Source organism: Lytechinus pictus, chromosome 5, assembly GCF_037042905.1.
Source record: "Lytechinus pictus isolate F3 Inbred chromosome 5, Lp3.0, whole genome shotgun sequence".
Taxonomy (NCBI): domain Eukaryota; kingdom Metazoa; phylum Echinodermata; class Echinoidea; order Temnopleuroida; family Toxopneustidae; genus Lytechinus; species Lytechinus pictus.
Window position 1 is genome coordinate 7,012,909 of NC_087249.1, and position 18,432 is coordinate 7,031,340.

Below are 18,432 nucleotides of genomic sequence, written 5' to 3' on the forward strand. Positions count from 1 at the left end.
CCCTGTGATATCAGTTACGCCATTGATATGCGATTTAATCCCGCAAGAATATCGAGTATAAGTAAGCAAATCAAAAGATATGAGCCTTACATACTGTCTGTATTTTGCAGAGTTCCTTCACCGTCCACGTCACAGATGAGTTCCCCTTCGGTTTCCTTATGGCAGTTAATCCAAACACCCGGAGTCAAGTCCCAACCGGTCTCATTGATGTCTCGGATTTCGTCATCGGTTTCCACATCGAGGAGAGACGGTTTCTTGTTTCCGGTTATCGTAGGTACACTTGATAGGTTGCTACAAAACTCTTTCGCTTTGTCCCAAGTATGTGGGCCAGCAAAGTGGTAGCACTTCAGCGATATGCATTGCCAGTTAGCAACGTCAGGGTCTAAGTTTAAAGAAATCGATTAAATTGGCAATCGTGTTATATATTTGTGAATAACCATTGCAATATCCTTATCCATGCTTGGATTCATTCCACTCTCTTTGACAGACAGACGCGGGATGGAGCACTGAAGAGATGTGAACTTGGGAGCCAAGCCCCCCCCCCCCCCAAGAAAGTTTCACGTTTAATAAAAATTGAGAAAGAGAAAAAATACGTAAAGGAAAGAAGGTAGAACTGAAATGTCACATTATTCTTTGAATATTATAAAATATAAAACAAAAATTAGAATTCCGTATATCTAAAAGTCATTCTTTTTCGCTCGGTTCCCTCGCTCGCAGAATTTAAGAAATATCGTCCCTAACGTCATGTCTTGCCCCCTCAACTCATTTGCCTCATTACGCTATACTAGGATGGATATCAGACATGTAACACTTAATATTTTGTGGAGCGCTCACTGAATTTATTCTTCAATCAAATACTTGAATGGATAATTGTTGATCAACTTCCTTTAATAAAGCTTGAATAATGTGCATTCCAAGTTAAATACATTATCTTTGTACATTGACTGTGAAAAAAATATAAACTGGAGCTATATTGACTGTGAAAGTAAATGTTTATGTAAACTGAAGGTTTATTGAATAAAACACCCTACTGTGGGGGAAAAAGAAATTTGAAAAAAAAATACGAAACTAAAAAATCATTTTGGTTGACTTATCGTTGATTTGGGGGTGGCATGTCACATATATAATATCATTTGCGCCTGACGGTGAGATCAAAGCTGACCCGCTCTTAGTGCCACAGAAATGTTAAACAACATCATTTTCGTTTTGGTCTAACACCAGATAGGTGTTTATACAACACCAATTAGTATTAAAACAACATCGGTTTGATTCCAAACGAGTGTGGTTTCAATACTTCTCTAGTGTGGACATTATATAGATTCCGGGCTGGTGTTAAATCAACACCGGAGTTTTTGCAGTGCACCATATAAGTTGTAGTGTTATTATCTATTAAGTTTTGTGTATAACATGAAATTGTAAATTCTCTGTCAGATTCAAAGGAAGCAAATGAGATAATTCTAATTATGTAAGTCTAGCTACTTCTCACACATAATAGGATGATCTCCATATAGCTCCATACGAAGAGCGATCCGGTCATTCCATGATATGGGTAGAAGACGGATAAAACGACATACCGTGGCCTCGGGGAAGGCATTCTTCACAACAGTGTTGCGGTCTGAATTACCCTGAAAGACCTATAATGATAGTAGACAATCATAATTACCAGTATAAATTGTTATCATCCATTTTTCCCATCTTTATATGAAACATTGGCCTATGTATATCTTTGAACATGTGCAATTCCCATTTTTGTAATCTTTTGTCGTGATTTGATGAAGAGTTACCTTTATTAGCAAATCTGCAAAAAATATGAATATTGTTTAATTCATATATACCCCCCAAAAAAAAAAAAATAGAAAGTAAGTGTGTGACACCATGAACTATCTGTGATATTTGCAGATCATTTTGCTGTGCAGCACATGACTTTTTTGTTGAAAACTCAAAAAAGTATGTCATTACTTTCTTCTTTTTGATCCAATTTTGACAAAATTTTCAGCGTTATGCTTGTTTGATGTGTGTTTTTTTAATTCATATATTCATATTGTTGGAGTGGTATTCCACTTTACAATTTGAAGAATTAGGCATATAGGCCTGATGATTTTTTTTAATCGGAGGAATGTAAAAGAATTGCCAACTGGTTTCTGTACTTCTGTCCACTATAGATACATGTATGACAAACAGTCTGCTGCCATTATTCAGTGCATGGCGCTCAAAAGTTAATGAACCCCATCAGAAAATGAACATATTTGAAGTTTTCAAGTTCCGCCATGATTTATATATTTACTTGTGAAGTCAGATGACAACGTATTATATTCATTAATGTTGTTTCTCTGCATGGGCTTGCCGAAAATTGTAGTGATGTTGTCTACATTCAACACTCAGCTATAGGGAGTGCATTTTGTGGTAGGGTTCACTAACTTTTGAGCACAACTGTTTTGTTGTGAACTCTGTAAAAAGCTTAGAAAGACCTTGTCTTGATTCTTGCTGATATCCTGCAAGGTATCAAAGTGAACACCATCTCTACTGCATTTGATCTTGTAGCTAGTCACCCATTGATTAGCGCCATAGTTATTTTGTGTTGCCACTCCTCGTACTCGGAACAGGGTTGACAGGTCGACCTGAAGATATTAAATAAAGATTAAATTAGGATAAATTAATGGCACAAATTCACGGATACTTATACTCATTGAAGGGCCTATAGGTACATGTATAATTCTGCGTTGTGTTTATTTTTAAACCAGAGCGAAATTCAACTCAACTTTAGAAGTCAATATTTCACGCTCTTCTCATGAGTTTTCATAAAATCTTTCTTCGTATTTTTGGTTCATATACTTTTCCCCCTATACATTTCTTATTTGACCGATTCTTTCTCAACAGGCAAATATTGTGTGTTTATGTGTGGTGTGGAAGTGCATGCATGGGGTGTATGTTTCCTTGTATTAAGCATGGTCCAAAAAGGTACGATGTAATTTTTCTTTATCAAAATCTTTAGTTCACTCATTCTACACACAAGAAGCTGAACTTCCAATAAGATGTTTTTTTATCTGGGATAGAAAAAGAAGAATTACCTCAGCTAAAAAGCTTACTACTTATATCCATTTATTTTGGTTCCATAATTACTATTTCATGTGGTTTTGCAAATTTCATTTTGCGATTGCTGTCACTCTGAAGAGCTTTCATTTCTTTTACTATCATGAGTGGATTAAAATGACCGGGAAAATGACTGAGTTTTAGATGTTCGTCTTCTCCTAAGTGTGTAGAAGAATTCATGCGAATTTACCTACAAATGAAATTGTACACCATTATAAATGTCGCTTTTGAAAGGTACTATATATCTAGTTAAATGAAAAACTAATTAATTCATACTAAATAAATTTGTCGACTCACACTTCAAACGTTTGCCTAACTCAATTATTATTTTTATTTGTATGATGCAGAACTAGACTCGGGTAAAGTGTTGCTAACTATGTTGATTAATTACAACACCTGTACACATATCACACAAATATTCATCATAGGAACGAACAGTCGTTTTCATTTTCCTTTTATTTTTTAGCTGACAATATATACATAATGGGCATGGGAATTCTACCACCCCCCTGCTCGACCTCTCGCCTAATATTTACGGAACGCGAAAAAATTCTCGCAGCGATGTGTCTTTTCCTTCTAGTCACTCGATGGCCGCACGCAGAAGAGGGGCACGGGGGCAGTTAATAATAATATTAATAATATTAATCCGCTTTTATACAGCGCTTAATACATTCCCCCGAAATTTTGAAAACGTTTTTACTGAATAATTTCAAAAAAATCATCAAAAGTATGCATAAAATCCTTCAATTTCACTTGACAAAATGCGAAAAATGCCCCAATTACAAGCTCGTTTTCTTCGCTCCCTCGCTTTTACATTGTTTTTTTTTTCGAAAAATTCACGTGAGCTGCCCGCCAAGCGAAAAAATTTTGCGTACGGCCATATGTCTCCGCAATCTTTTGATGACAAATTTGCGCCGTCCAGGTTCCGAAAATGCGTATGATAATACATTCGTGTCGAACCCCAAATTTCTCAAATTAGCGATTTTCTGTACAATTTCTATAACATTGCGATTTCAGTCATATTCATAAATATTTTTGTTTCTACTGATTCAAATATTGATTTTATTATATCTCCACCAAAAAAAAAAAACAATTGCAGCTTTTTCAAACCGTGTATACAAAAACGTAAAAATGACCATCTGATTATGATTTTTTTTTGCATGTTCAGCCCCCCCACTTTCGAAACCGTTCCGTAGCCCCTGTGGGTAACGTGCGTACTAACTTTCGTCGCGATTGCACGGTTGACAGCTGAGATCAATCGCAACTATGGACGACCAGCAACGACAACATCTATTATGCATGTTAATTCTTTATTCAAAATATTTTCTAGCTGTGATGTATTTTCATGCATACATTGTTTTCTTGAAAATTCACTGCGCTTCTCTTTGCATGCAAAGGACATTGTGAAACTTTTCGTAGAAACAATTATGACACTGATTGATTTCCATAGAGTTATCGGATCAATCGTAACTCTTTCTAAGACGGGGCCTAGATCAGAGGAAGGGTAGGGGGTGCTGCGAACCTGCATCTATTATGATCCCACAAAATACCCCGTCCTAGTTAGGGCTTAAGGGGAAGTTCACGCTGACAAATAGGTTGCAAAAATACAATACTAATGATAAAAAAATATCCATGTAGATTTTAGTAAAATCCACGAAAGATTAAAGGAGAATGAAACTCTTGGAGCAAGTTAGCTTTTGTGAATGCAGAAAAATCAAAGAATAAGATCAACAAAACTTTGAGTAAAATAGGACTAGCAATAGAAGAGTTATGAGCATTTGAATGTCGAGATCACTAATGCTATGGATATCCTCCCATTGGCAATGCGACCAAGATCTATGATGTCACAGATGAACAACTCTCCCCTTTTGGACACTGAAAATATACCCCAAAACATATCTTTTTGCTCATTCTAATCATTTGACAAACGATTCATCAATGATATAATGTTGTGAAACCTCTGTACTTGTCCTCTCATAAAAAGAACACCTCACCTTGTGATAGACTCTATAAATATGAGAATATAAGTGAAATAAGTACTAAAGTAATGAGGGAGTTGTACGTGTGTGACATCACAGATCTTGGTCGCATTGCCAATGGGAGGATCTACATGGCATTAGTGATCTCAATATTCAAATGCTCATAACTTTCTTATTATTTATTCAATCTTCCTCAAACTTTCAACAATATGTTTCTTTGATTTTTCTCTTTGATATGGATTCAGCTGGTTTCAAGGATTTCCTTCTCCTTTAAGCAAGTTATTAGAATTTGTAAGTCGTTGATAATGTGGACGTCATATACGAACAGCCGCCACATATGTTTTGTGATTATAATTCATGAAATCCACTAAAACAAAACCTCTATTTATGATATTTTATCATTCAGATAATATAATACATTTCAAATAGTGAGTGGGAGAGTTCATCGGTTCCCTTATTTGCATACTTGCCATGCATATTTGCCAGGATAACTGTTGTTTTGCGAAATTAAGAATGTCACGGCTTTCTAAATTTTCAGTGTTCGACTTGTTGATTTTTCCTTTCTATTTATTCAAATCAATTTATTATTGGGGTTCATTATTTGTTTTTTTCAGTTTTTTTCCAGGAGTCTGAAATGATATGTTGATATATTGAAGGTACAATGAAACCGTATTCATTTTTTATCTTTACATTTCTTCCCTTTTTTACATGATATGGGAAAGCTGCTCTGAGATGACATCACAAATAAACCAAAAGTTTTAATAACTTTTTTAAACCTAGATAGATTTTGTTCAAATCTTCACAATATTTATCGTCATTATTTATCTGCTATTTTAGATCTAGATTTATTTATTACCGTTCAACAAAATAAACAAAAAATAATCGAAGAAACAGAACATAATCACAGTAATACAGACAAATCAAGGACATTTATATTGAAGATACATTAACTGACTTTAAAAGAAAAGCAAAGCTTGTATAAAAGCCAAGGCCTAAACGTAGTATATTTTTCAGATAATATTCGTCAGTGTTGAATTGCTCCTTCAAGAGGCACGCGGTAAAATGTTCTGGGGGCATGAAAAGTTATAAGCTATAGCTCACCTGTATCCATTGGTTCTTATTATGATTAGCCGGTTTCCAAGCTCCACAGAGTATGGTACCATTTCCCAGCTCCTTACTGACTGTAGATAAACGCACCCTTTGTGGTGGACATCTATAATGAATACCATTGCTAATAGTATGCGAAGAACTTGAAGCCTTTAAACTTGAATCAGGAATGAATCCATTCTCAAGGCCCAAGGGGTAATCGAAGTCACCTGACATGTCTGGTGGAAATAAGAACGAACTTACTTTAGCATGCGGTTATGTAATTAATTAATTTTTTTTTTTTTTGGGCGTCACCTGTGCCTGGGAGGCAAAAAAGCTAACTGAATCATTATGACCCGCAGGTCTCTCCTCCCGATATAACTGATTGGGGGGAGTGCAGGTGGACCACTACACCGGGGTTCCCCCTACTCTTATACGAATAGTGCAGTGAGTTCTTAACGTGCAAAGGTGGTGACTCTCCTCTACACGGGGCCTCCATTTAACGTCCTACCCGAGGGACGGAGAGTTTTCCATTGTAACATAGCCTGCATCTATGAAACATGGGAGAGACGTTTACACACAACGCACTGGTTTCAGTCATCCGCCCGGGGTGGACTCGAACCCACGATCTTTGGTTCGACGGGCAGACGCGTTACCGACTGAGCCAACAACACTCTTTTATGAAAAACAAAATGAAAATCCATTTTTTTATTGTTCGAAATATACATGAAATGAAATACTCCGAAAATTTGCTTTGCCCAATTGATCGTGGGGCCGGCAACCGCTGTGCAGCGCCAGATCGACGAGGCTCTTTCCCTTTAATCGTTGAACGCCAAAACAGGTTAGCAGCAACTCCCATCTTTTAACGTCTTTTGGTCTGACGCGGCCGGGGTTTGAACCCCCGACCTCCCGGGTGTGAGACGGACGCTCTACCAACTGAGCCAACACACCGGGGGGTTTTGATCACTAAAAACAACTAAGAAAATAATTAATTAATGACTCAAACTTAGTAGTAACCGCTCTCCGATCAATCTTCTCAGATTGACTAGACAATCGGATCCTTTAGTCTCCTAGTGAAATTCGCGATGTCTTGATTACAAGGGGAATGTATATATTGGTGTAAAATGACCCTAAGAAATGTTGAGGTTGTAAATGGGGATATTTGCTGACCTGATTTTACGGTCATTCATAAGTGATTAAGGGGAACGCCAGGCTGAGAATAATATGATTTGAATACGTAAAGAACAAGGTGGTACACGAACCACGAGTCTCGCCTGACTACGTGATCAATAAGATGTGCAATACCTAATAATTGAAATATAACTCTCCTAAATGAAAATTTAAAATCAAATTATTGGTACCATCTGATTACAAAAAAAGCCCCACAAGATCAAAGGGGGTACTTCAAGCTGACAAAATATGGATTGAACTGATAAATTGAAATCAGACAAGAAAGACACTGTAAATTCGACTAGAATTATACAAGAAAAAAGGAAGACATGACATTTTAATAAATTATACACAACAAAAAAAGTAAGTCCCCCCTTAAACAAACATCAATAATTTCCGAACCAACGCGATTTTTTAAATATATATTTTTACATGAGCGTGTAGGTAATTTTATAAGCTACCCTCTGAATAAATGTTATGGACGTATTTTATGTCATGCTTCAGTGAGCACCGCTAGAAGTCAAAATTGTCACTTTTCAAAAGTCACAAGCCAAATATCATGACTTTGATTCCACTTTATTGGAACGAATTCCACCAAATTCTCATCATGAAAAATAGTCAGAAGGCTTGTAAAAGGTACTTTCTAAAAGACGATACAGCTTTTTTTTTACTAAATTTCTCGGTTGAATAATTACAAGTCCAAATTTGGTATAATTGAATTTTTTACACATTTCTATTGATAAAAATGATCGAATATGATGACAGTTATTTTTTGGAAGAGTATCTTCAACGATATTTATCGTTTCACGGTTCAATGAACATTTATTGAAAACAAAACATACGATTTTCCAATATCATATGCAAGTATTGTTTCATTCGCATACATTCGTAATTCCGAAGCTTCGTTATTCCGAAGGTTCGGATATTCCGAAGGTTCGTTAATCCGAAAACGAAATGAGGTTCTTAATTCCGAAGGTTCGTTAGTCCGAAACGAAATGAGGTTCGTAATTCCGAAGGTTCGTTAGTCCGAAAACGAAATAAGGCTCGTTAATCCGAAAATTAACTAAGGTTCGTATTTCCGAAAATGAAATTAATTCATTTTGGTAACAAGAACGGTGTTGTCCTTACAAGATGACATGATATCATGCAATAATAAAATAACGAACGATGATACATGTGTGTGTTGTGGCCAAAGCATGTATTGCATTAAGAATAGGCGGCCGGATCAAGCATACGCTAAATTTCGATTTTATCTGAGCAATTGCTGACCAAGCAAATGGTTTAAAGATGCAGGGGATTAAGTGTGTTGGTCGCGTGCGAGTAACCTCCAGATAATAGGATTTGTATTAGAGGGTATGTCATTTTTAATAAGAGCTTCTGCTGGTAATAAAAATAATAATACTAATGATGATCATGATAATCCCAAACGATGATCATAATAAAAATGGTGATAAAGAATATATATGTTAATCAAATTTTATTGATCGTTACGCCTAGTGTTAACAATGTTAATCCTTTTTTCATGATTACAAAAAATTGCTCAGAATGTTTACTTTTTATGTGGGGCGTTGTGGCCCAGTGGATTAGTCTTCTGACTATGAAACCGAGGGTCGTAGTTCGAATCCCAGCCATGGTGTAATTTCCTTCAACAAGAAATGTATCCACACTATGCTGCACTCGACCCGGGTGAGGTGAATGGGTACCCGGTAGGAAGAAATTAATTAAATGCCTTCCTTTGGGCGCCTAGGCAGCCCAGCTAAAGCCGGGGTAATAATAATAGCAGGGCCCGCTGGGAGAACAGTTTTCAGAACTGAAGTGGCTTCCCTTGGTAGACAATACCATTATTATTATTATTATTATTATTATTATTATTATTATTATGATGTCTTATTAGGCCTACATGAAATTTCCAAAGTTTGAGCTCGTGATTCGCTCGCAATATCTCAAAAGGATGCACTTTTAACAGTAATTAGGTCCATAATTGACCAAAAAGCGAGTTTTACAACTTCAGATTTGATTTTTTTTTCCAAACCGCTTGCTCGCGAAAATAAAACCTAAATATCTATCTTATCAATCAAAAATCAATTAAAAAACTTTTCTCAACTTAATTACGAAAAAACACACAACTTTACACAGATTATAATCTCATGGTGAAAATATCCGTTTGCACCAAAATGCCCGTTTTGGCATATATTTTAGATCAGGTCAGAGCTTATACTGTTATATTCAAAATTTCTGCTCGCAGTTGTTATCTAGTTACATAGGCATCTTGTTTTGAAGATATTGCCCATCATATTTTCAACAAAAATATAGCTCGCGCATCGCGCTCGCATTATTTGAAAAGGGCTTATGATATTATTACATATTTATTTTATTTTATAAGAATAAAGCTAATTATTGGCTGTTAGGACTACCCTTTCAAAGAAGCAAACAAACAAAAATCAACTTTGAGTTGCCGATCGGGGAAATTATGGGTGAAAAAATTTCGCCCCCCCCCCTATTGGCGAAGTTGGATCCGCCGGGGGAGGGGGCACTTGCATCCCAAAAATAAATAAGAGGGAAATGCTATTTTTCCAAAATGGGAAATTCCCTTTTTTTCAAAATGAATACTCTTTTTAAAGTATACATTTTAGATTAATTTTCAGGCTGGAATATTACAATTTTTCAACTCGCACTTCGCACTCGTATTATTTGATTGGTAAAATAATTTGTATCCTAAAGAGGTCACTAAATGCAGTCCTTAAAATGTTATTTTTCTGGTCAGTATATTTAAGCTCGCGCTTTGCGCTCGTGTTAACTCTTTAGTTAGATCATGGACCCTAGGGTCCATAGTTTAATGATAGCAGAAACCTGCTCGGAATTTTTTATTTTCATTTTTTATTGCAGTGCCCTTAAGTTTGAGCTTGTGATTCACGCTCGCAACATCTCGCAATAATAACATTTTAACAGTAATTGACCCCCAAAACGAGTTTTACAACTTCAGCTCTGATTTTTTTTCCAAACCGCTCGCTCATTATACTCTCTCGAAAAATAAAGCCTAAATATACATCTTTCCATAATCAGAAGTCACTTCAAAAAGGCCTTTCTCTACTTAATTACTATAAAACACACAATGACTTCATTGTGAAAATATCACCAAAGTGCCCATTTTGACGTACGAGTGTCATTTTTGGCTTTGCTCCCCAAACGAAAATTCATTCGGCCCAGCACTGATTCGGCCGCCCTTGCCTTCCCATCCTCATAACAATTGAACAGCAACGGTGATTCTCCCTACCCCCACCACCACATTTGCCCTTCCTCTGCTTTCCCGGTTTTCATTTTTCGGATTAACGAACCTTAGGAATAAAGAACCTTATTTCGTTTTCGGATTAACGAACCTTCAAAATAACGAATCTTATTTCGTTTTCGGATGAACGAACCTTCGGAAAAACGAACCTTATTTCTTTTCCAGATTATCGAACCTTCGGAACAACGAACCTTATTTCGTTTTCGGAATAACGCCACAAATGTTCGGATTAACGAACCCTTTTTCGTTTTCGGATTAACGAACATCGAGGTATAGGCAATTTACGTGTTTCGGAATTACGAACCTTCGGAATAAAGAACCTTCCGAATTACGAACCTTCGGAATTACGAAGTGTAACCTGTTTCATTTTGGTAACTGAAAATTATCTTTTCTCAACTGTTTCGTTATGTTCATGACCAATTAACATGCTTCAATGATTAAAAGGCGTTTAATTAAACATCACGCTTGAAATGAACATGTGGAATGTGATTAGCTCTTGTTTACGTTATCGGAAAAAATGCAATTGCTAACTATGGATATCTGTCCCAAACTTCCTTGTATAGTTCATTTGATTTGATTTTATGACAATCCCGATGTCTAATGTATCAGTGAGCACACAATATTAAAAAAAATTATGCAAATGAGAAGAAAGTTCAAGGCCTTGGCCCCACTCTGTGCCGTATCGAATTATTATGTTGGTGCGCGCGCCTTTTGGATAGTGTTACTCTCAAGCCATGTGCGAAGTTTCATGAAATAACTGTTGGCAGAAGTAACAAAAACCGTCCATTAAACAAACCCTCATTTCATTTTTGCTAAAATTTTGACTTCCTCTCTCACAGAAGGTTCTAGGACAATTACCCCCGGACAATCACCCCCGGACAACTACCTCCCCAGACAATTACCCCCGATGACAATTACCCCCGAGGACAATTACCCTCGGACAATTACCCCCGGACAATTACCTCCAAGGACAATTACCCCCGAGGACAATTACCCCCCGGACAATGACCCCCCGATGAAAATTACCCCCGGACAATCATCCCCGGACAAGTACCTCTGAGGACAATAACCCCAGGACGATTACTCCCGGAAAATCACCCCTTCTCTCCAGTATCGATGTTAGAATTAAGCGGGACCAATTGTAAGTCTTGGTCGGTGGCACAGGTTTTCGAAATATTTTCTACTTTATCTTACGTTGATAACTTTCTCATTCTCTTCTATATTGCTCTTTCTCCTTTTCTCTCTCTCACTTTCTTCTTTTTTCCTTGCTTTTTCATTTTTCTTCCTTTTCCGCTTTTTCTTCCCTTTTTTTGTTTAGCAGCACCTTCTGCATCATGAAAAATGGGGAAGGGGCTTGCACCCCAAACCTCCCATCTGGCTACACATATTTGCATCAGAAAATATGTAAACTGGCCCTCATACTAAGTTTTAATAGAACAATTGAACACGATTAGACATAATAATCACAAATGCTGAATATTTCTGATTCCAACTGATCTGATTTTTAAAATATTTATTTTGGGTTTAATTTCAGGAAAGAAATCAGGCAAATAGATAAAACGTAAAAAGGACACCTTCATAGGTAGAAATATTGAAAGTCGATAACGCAACTATCAACACTAACACTGTCAAGTAGGACCTATAAACCTATTATTTTAAAACAATTCAACTAACAAGAAGCTAAGCATTATGAAACAATTGGTGCACATTCCAGATTAAGATGTGGCTTTATAACTTAATACAGTAAGCTAAAAAAACTTTATGAAAAGATAATACAAACAAGAACACCTTGTAATTTTACCATTTAGGCCCTATATTGCATAAATTACATGGTTTTTGTGTGTATTATTTTAGGGTGTAAGCAATTAAACGTTAAAGAAGGAAAGTACCAAACTTATTTAATTGTAAACAATATGACATAATCAAATACAGTGTTTTCCATACATAGTGGCAATCATGATAGCATACCGTTCGTTTAAGGTGAATTTTAAGGACGGTTTGTGAGAATTTATGGAGAAGTATATACATACTTAACAATAGGAACTTGGCATAATCAAATAATGCGACCGCGCAGCGTGAGCTGAAAATATTGATATTTAGACCATAAAACGGACATTTTACAGAGCTTAAAGCTCGTTATCCGAGCTAAAAATATATTTTGTATATTGACTTCAAGCCTATATTGAGCAAGATATTTTATATAGTGACATAAAAAGAAAGTCTTCCCCTCACCTTATATTATTCACTCCTCTTGTTTTTTCTTCTATCTTTCCCCTCCTTTTTTTCTTTCTTTCTCCCCCCCTTTTTTGCTCCGTCAATTTTTGTCAGGGGGGCACACCAAATTTCATGTGGGGCACGTACCCCCTGGCCCCCGTAACTACGCCACTGCAAAGATTGCCAAAACGAATGATCTTGTGCTACGGTGAGATAAAAATTATGATCGAATTTGCAGAAGGAGCTCACTTTTTACAGCTTTCTTACGGCGTTCGTTTGATTCCAAGGTACTCGAGAATGCCTTGAGTACTTCTTACGTCAAACGTACGGCCGTCGTATGACTCTGTGCATTCCCTATGACTTGGGGGTAATTGTCCTCGGGGGGTAGTTGTCCTCGCGGGTAATTGTCCTCGGGGGGTAATTGTCCTCAGTGGGTAATTGTCCGGGGGGTAGTTGTTCGGGGGTAATTGTCCTCAGGGGGTAATTGTCCGGGGGTAGTTGTCCGGGGGGTAATTGTCCAAGGGTAGTTGTCCCGATACGCCCATAGACATTGTGTACTCTATGGGTGCATGTGTTTAAGAATAAGTAACCCCTTATTCAATGTGGTGGAACTTTTATTCAAGGCTGTCTTTAGCAATGCCACTTGGTAGTAATGCTTCTCAACCTATGGGCAGAATTCTGTGCAAAAATGAAATAGGTTTGTTCATTTATGGATGAGTGATCACACATCAAAGTGAGAAAGGGGGAATTTTCAATGTCACAGACTCATTTTGAAGGGTAATAAAGTGAATAATTGGGGCAAATTCGGTTTCAAATGTGACTTAATTGCTGTTGTTTTTATCATCCATCATTTTTATCACCACACACTTTCCGAACTTTTTACATTTTCATGGCTGAGCGAGCATATTCGAAAACTTGGGAATGAATACTCTATATACTGCATTAATGTATTATTTTTCTAACAATTTCTCAGGAACAGTTGAATTTATAGACAAATCAGTGGTGGATCCATAATTTTGAAAGATACTACCATAAACCCCTATGATGATACGTCACAACACATTGTGCTCACTTAACCATGAACATACGATATCAAAGTTGTGTGTGGAGTGGCTTAATGATGGATAGTAAAACAGCATTAACACCATAAAATTCACCTAAAAACAACCTTTAAGTTTGCCCCAATTTGTATTTACACAATCTGAAAAACGACTTTCAAAAATTGTCATTTTGAATTCAATCTTTAATTACTCATGCATAACTCAACCGATCAATGTCATTTTTCTCCAAGAGTTGCTTAATGAGTGTAAAAACCACCTACGAAATATCTTATCTCAAAATTATTCCGTTCAAAAGTTACAGCAATTTGATTTAGGGGGGACTTACTTTTTTGTTGTGTATATATGCATGTCTCGACGACTGTGCATTGTGCAATGAACAAACTGATGATGACATCTTGATACTTAACATTTGTAGTATATTATATGAAATTATTCATTTTAGTCGAATTAAATCATCCAATGATGTGTGAATAGGATTGACTACTGATTCAATGCGTGAGGTAATCATTGCTGCAACATATTTTGTCACAAGGGAGACATATGTCATTCAATCGTGTATTGTAATTTTGTTTTCGTTTTCATGCAATAACATAAGAAAATGGAACGCTAGAGCGGGTTTTTAATACCCATAATAATAATTTTCAGCTTGGTTAACCCCCTTAACCCCTCTATTGTCTTACTTGCATTGACGACCACTGTGAAGTTGCACGATGCTTGATTTCTGCTCCCATCAGAAAATGCATACTCAACGAGAGTTGACCCAACTGGAAATTTATCACCAGGGCTGTAGTTTCTGGAGACCAATGTAGCATTGCCTGATATATCAGAAGCTGATGGCTCAGTAAAGTTGATGGGTACTTTGGGAGTACCAAGCTCAATAGTCTTGAAGACATCATCAGGGCATGTAACATCTGGAGGAGTGGTGTCAACTGATAAGCACATTAAGAGGAGAAGAAAGAAAAAAATTAGTCAGGCATCCTCGTCATTAGTGAAATTTTAATTAAGTTTAAACACAAAATCACCATCAAATTTGAAATCTGAAAGCATTCCTAAGTATGTTTTTTTACCCCAAGTATATAACTCGCATTAGTAAACATTTGAAATAAAATGAATGGTACCGATTGATAAAAATGTCAATGTAAAACCGCAAAATTAAGAACTCATGTTTATTGAAAACCACATTAAAGTTACTCCATGTAAAATTACACCAAACAAGACGTTAGTGTAATTTAGCTCATATTATTTTTATGCTTGAAAAGAATAAAAATTTCGCTACAGTAACGGAGAGGTACCAAATAATAAAGGAACAATGGCAGTTATGGCACCAATTAAAAAAAAAAAAAAGGTTCTTACTTGTGCTGACGACCACACTAAAGTTGCATGATGCTTGATTTCCACTTCCATCAGAAAAGACATACTCCACGAAAGTTGATCCAACCGGAAATTCGTCACCAGAGTTATGGCTACCCGAGACCAAGGTAACATTGCCCATATCAGTGGCTGATGGCTCAGTGAAATTAACATTCAATTTCAAAGTACCAAGCTCAGTTGTGATGTTGATATCACCAGGGCATCTCACAACTGGTAAAAAAAACATGAACATTTGATAATCCGATGTTACCATGCTATAATTTATCTGCCTTTCGTGACAACTTGACCTTAGCCTAAGTAAACATCACTGAATCGACCCCAAATTTATACCCCATTTATACATTCATTACAGTGGTGTAATAATTGACCACAAATTTAAAAAAAGAGCTGAAAAGGAGCTCCAATACTTTTGTACAGAGGCAAGCTAAAATAAGTTGGAAATCATTTCATTTCGTTCATTTCCATTTCCAACATGTTTTGTTCCATACATCTTGAAGTGAAGTAACACTTTTTCCAGAACGTCTTTCCAGCACAGCATGCACTCGACAATCGGAATAGAATTGTGAGATCGCGATACCGGCGAAAGCCCTTGACCTACTTTCGTCAATAATTTTACGAGCTTGCCGTCAGTCTAAAATGTGAATATTTTATGAACGAAGTTTAGTCTGAATAATAGTTTTGAAAATGTCCGCGAAGTTTGGACACTTCATCATACAATATTATCGAGATGATTATATAAACAGGTTTGGAATGGAGGAGGCTGCTAAAATACGGAACTTTTAGAATGCAATTTGCTATCAAATATACGATACATAGTATATATAACAAAAACACAAGTCCAACAGTACGATAACTTGAGCAAAAATTCCAGTTAAAAGTATATTTTAAAAAAGGAAAGAAAATGAAAAACAGCAAGATTAAAAAGCAAACAAAAAGCTGAAACCAACATACCAAACTCCTTAAAGACAAAGATATTGATAAGAATAATTGAAATCCTTTGTAAACGATTGGTACCGCTTGATGTGTCTTACTTGTATTGACGACCACTGTGAAATTGCACAATGCTTGATTTCCGCTCCCATCAGAAAAAACATATTCCACGAGAGTTGAGCCAACCAGAAAATCGTCACCAGAGCCATGGTTACCCGAGACCAATGTAGCATTGCCTGATATATCACAAGCTGATGGCTGAGTAAAGTTAACGGAGACTTTTAACGGACCAAGCTCGATAGTCTTGATGAAATCATCAGGACATGTAACATCAGGAGGGGTCGTGTCAACTGATAAAACACATTTAAAAAGAAAAGAAATAAAGAAAATGATTGGGTATTCTCATAATATATCTGACTATACAGTGCGTATCAAAAAAAAGTTTACACTTAGAAAAAGTCCTGTAAAATTATACATTTGTAATATCCTGAAGATTTTTCCACATTTTAACATTGGTACAGATCCATTTAAGCAAATGACGATATAATTGTCGAAAAATATTTCCGCTTGAGTGAGCACCACTTACTTTTGAAAAGTTAGTGAAAAATGATTTGCGCAGAACTTTGAAATAGCTATGCGAATAAAAGTAGACCTTAATTATGAAGAACACATGTAATTTAGCTAGTAAAATTGATTTGAAGATATCTTTTACCTTTTTAAACTTGTTTCCTTGCCAAAAACACTTCGAAGAATGCATTGCGCCCCACCCCACTCCCCCACACACCAAGGCCATTGTGACGATATTTGCTTTACACTGAGCTGTGATTTACATGAAATGGCGTAGGCTTGATTTTCATTTTGTTAATCATTGTCAAGCTTGGGAAAAGTGTGGAGAAACAATATTGAATGAAAACTGAAATGTAAACCCACTTTAAATGATAAAACCTTAGTGAAAAATGCTGGAGATGTCTGATATTAACTTTTGTTCAGAATCAATTATGTCCTCAGATCCAGCTGGCACAAAAATGGTAAAGGTTGTGCTTACTAAGTGTTGAAATTTCAATTTGAGTGGCAAAATTGTTACAAAATGTTTGAATGTATCCGTTTTATTCAATTGACTAAAAGTGCAAGGGGTATGTATGAGAAATGTATCGCAGGGTAAGTTTGATTTCGCCCTTTCCCCTTGACACAGCGTGAAAACAAGCATTTCTGCGCAAACAGATTTCTGCGAGCTTTACAATGGACAGTGCTCACTCACGTGTAACATTCTGTCAAAAATATTTCTTTCATTGGTTAGATGAGACCCAAACCCAAGATGATGTGTGAAAAAAATTACCCACATGTTGTATATTTTTTAATTCCCAGGGCTTTTTCAAAGTGTAAACTTTTTTTTGATACGCACTGTATATACAGAGCGTTTACTAATTTCTTCCTCAAATATACAACTTTCCTAAATAAACTTGAAATGAAACAACTGATACTAATTGTTAAAATGTTAGAATCAAACCACAAAAATAAGTTCTTACTTGTATTGACGACCACTGTGAAATTGCACAATGCTTGATTTCCGCTCCCATCAGAAAAGACATATTCCACGAGAGTTGAGCCAACCGGAAAATCGTCACCAGAGCTATGGTTACCCGAGACCAATGTAGCATTGCCTGATATATCACTAGCTGATGGCTGAGTAAAGTTAACGAAGACTTTTAACGGACCAAGCTCGATAGTCTTGATGAAATCATCAGGACATGTAACATCAGGAGGGGTCGTGTCAACTGATAAAACACATTTAAAAAGAAAAGAAATAAAGAATATGATTGGTTATTCTCATGATATATCTGACTATAAATAGTGAGCTTTTAGTACTTTGTTTCCTCAAACACACAACTTTCCTAAATAAATTTGAAATGAAACAACTGATATTTTTTGTTAAAATATTAAATCAAATCACAAAATTAAGTTCTTACTTGTATTGACGACCACTGTGAAGTTGCACGATGCTTGATTTCCACTCCCATCAGAAAACACATACTCAACGAGAGTTGACCCAATTGGAAATTCGTCACCAGAGCTGTAGTTTCTGAAGAATAATGTAGCATTGCCTGATATTTCAGTAGCTGATGGCTCAGTAAAGTTGATGGGTACTTTAAGAGTACCAAGCTCAACAGTCTTGAACACATCATCGGGGCATGTAACATTAGGAGGTGTCGTGTCAGCTGGAAGCATAAGAAAAGCACATTCGTAG

The 18,432-nt window shown here is 36.4% G+C and overlaps 1 protein-coding gene across 1 annotated transcript in view; it reads right to left on the minus strand.

The window, feature by feature from the left end:
• LOC129261872 (hyalin-like) overlaps positions 1-18,432 on the minus strand; it is a 29,070-nt gene continuing 10,638 nt past the window's right edge. The window contains exons 3-10 of the mRNA XM_064099305.1: positions 18,155-18,403; positions 17,714-17,962; positions 16,289-16,537; positions 15,240-15,467; positions 14,567-14,815; positions 6,171-6,394; positions 2,469-2,618; positions 1-1,634 (exon numbers count right to left, since the gene is read on the minus strand). Of these exons, the coding sequence (XP_063955375.1) occupies positions 1,476-1,634; positions 2,469-2,618; positions 6,171-6,394; positions 14,567-14,815; positions 15,240-15,467; positions 16,289-16,537; positions 17,714-17,962; positions 18,155-18,403 (1,757 nt within the window). The 3' untranslated portion in view covers positions 1-1,475. The remainder of the gene's footprint in view (positions 1,635-2,468; positions 2,619-6,170; positions 6,395-14,566; positions 14,816-15,239; positions 15,468-16,288; positions 16,538-17,713; positions 17,963-18,154; positions 18,404-18,432) is intronic.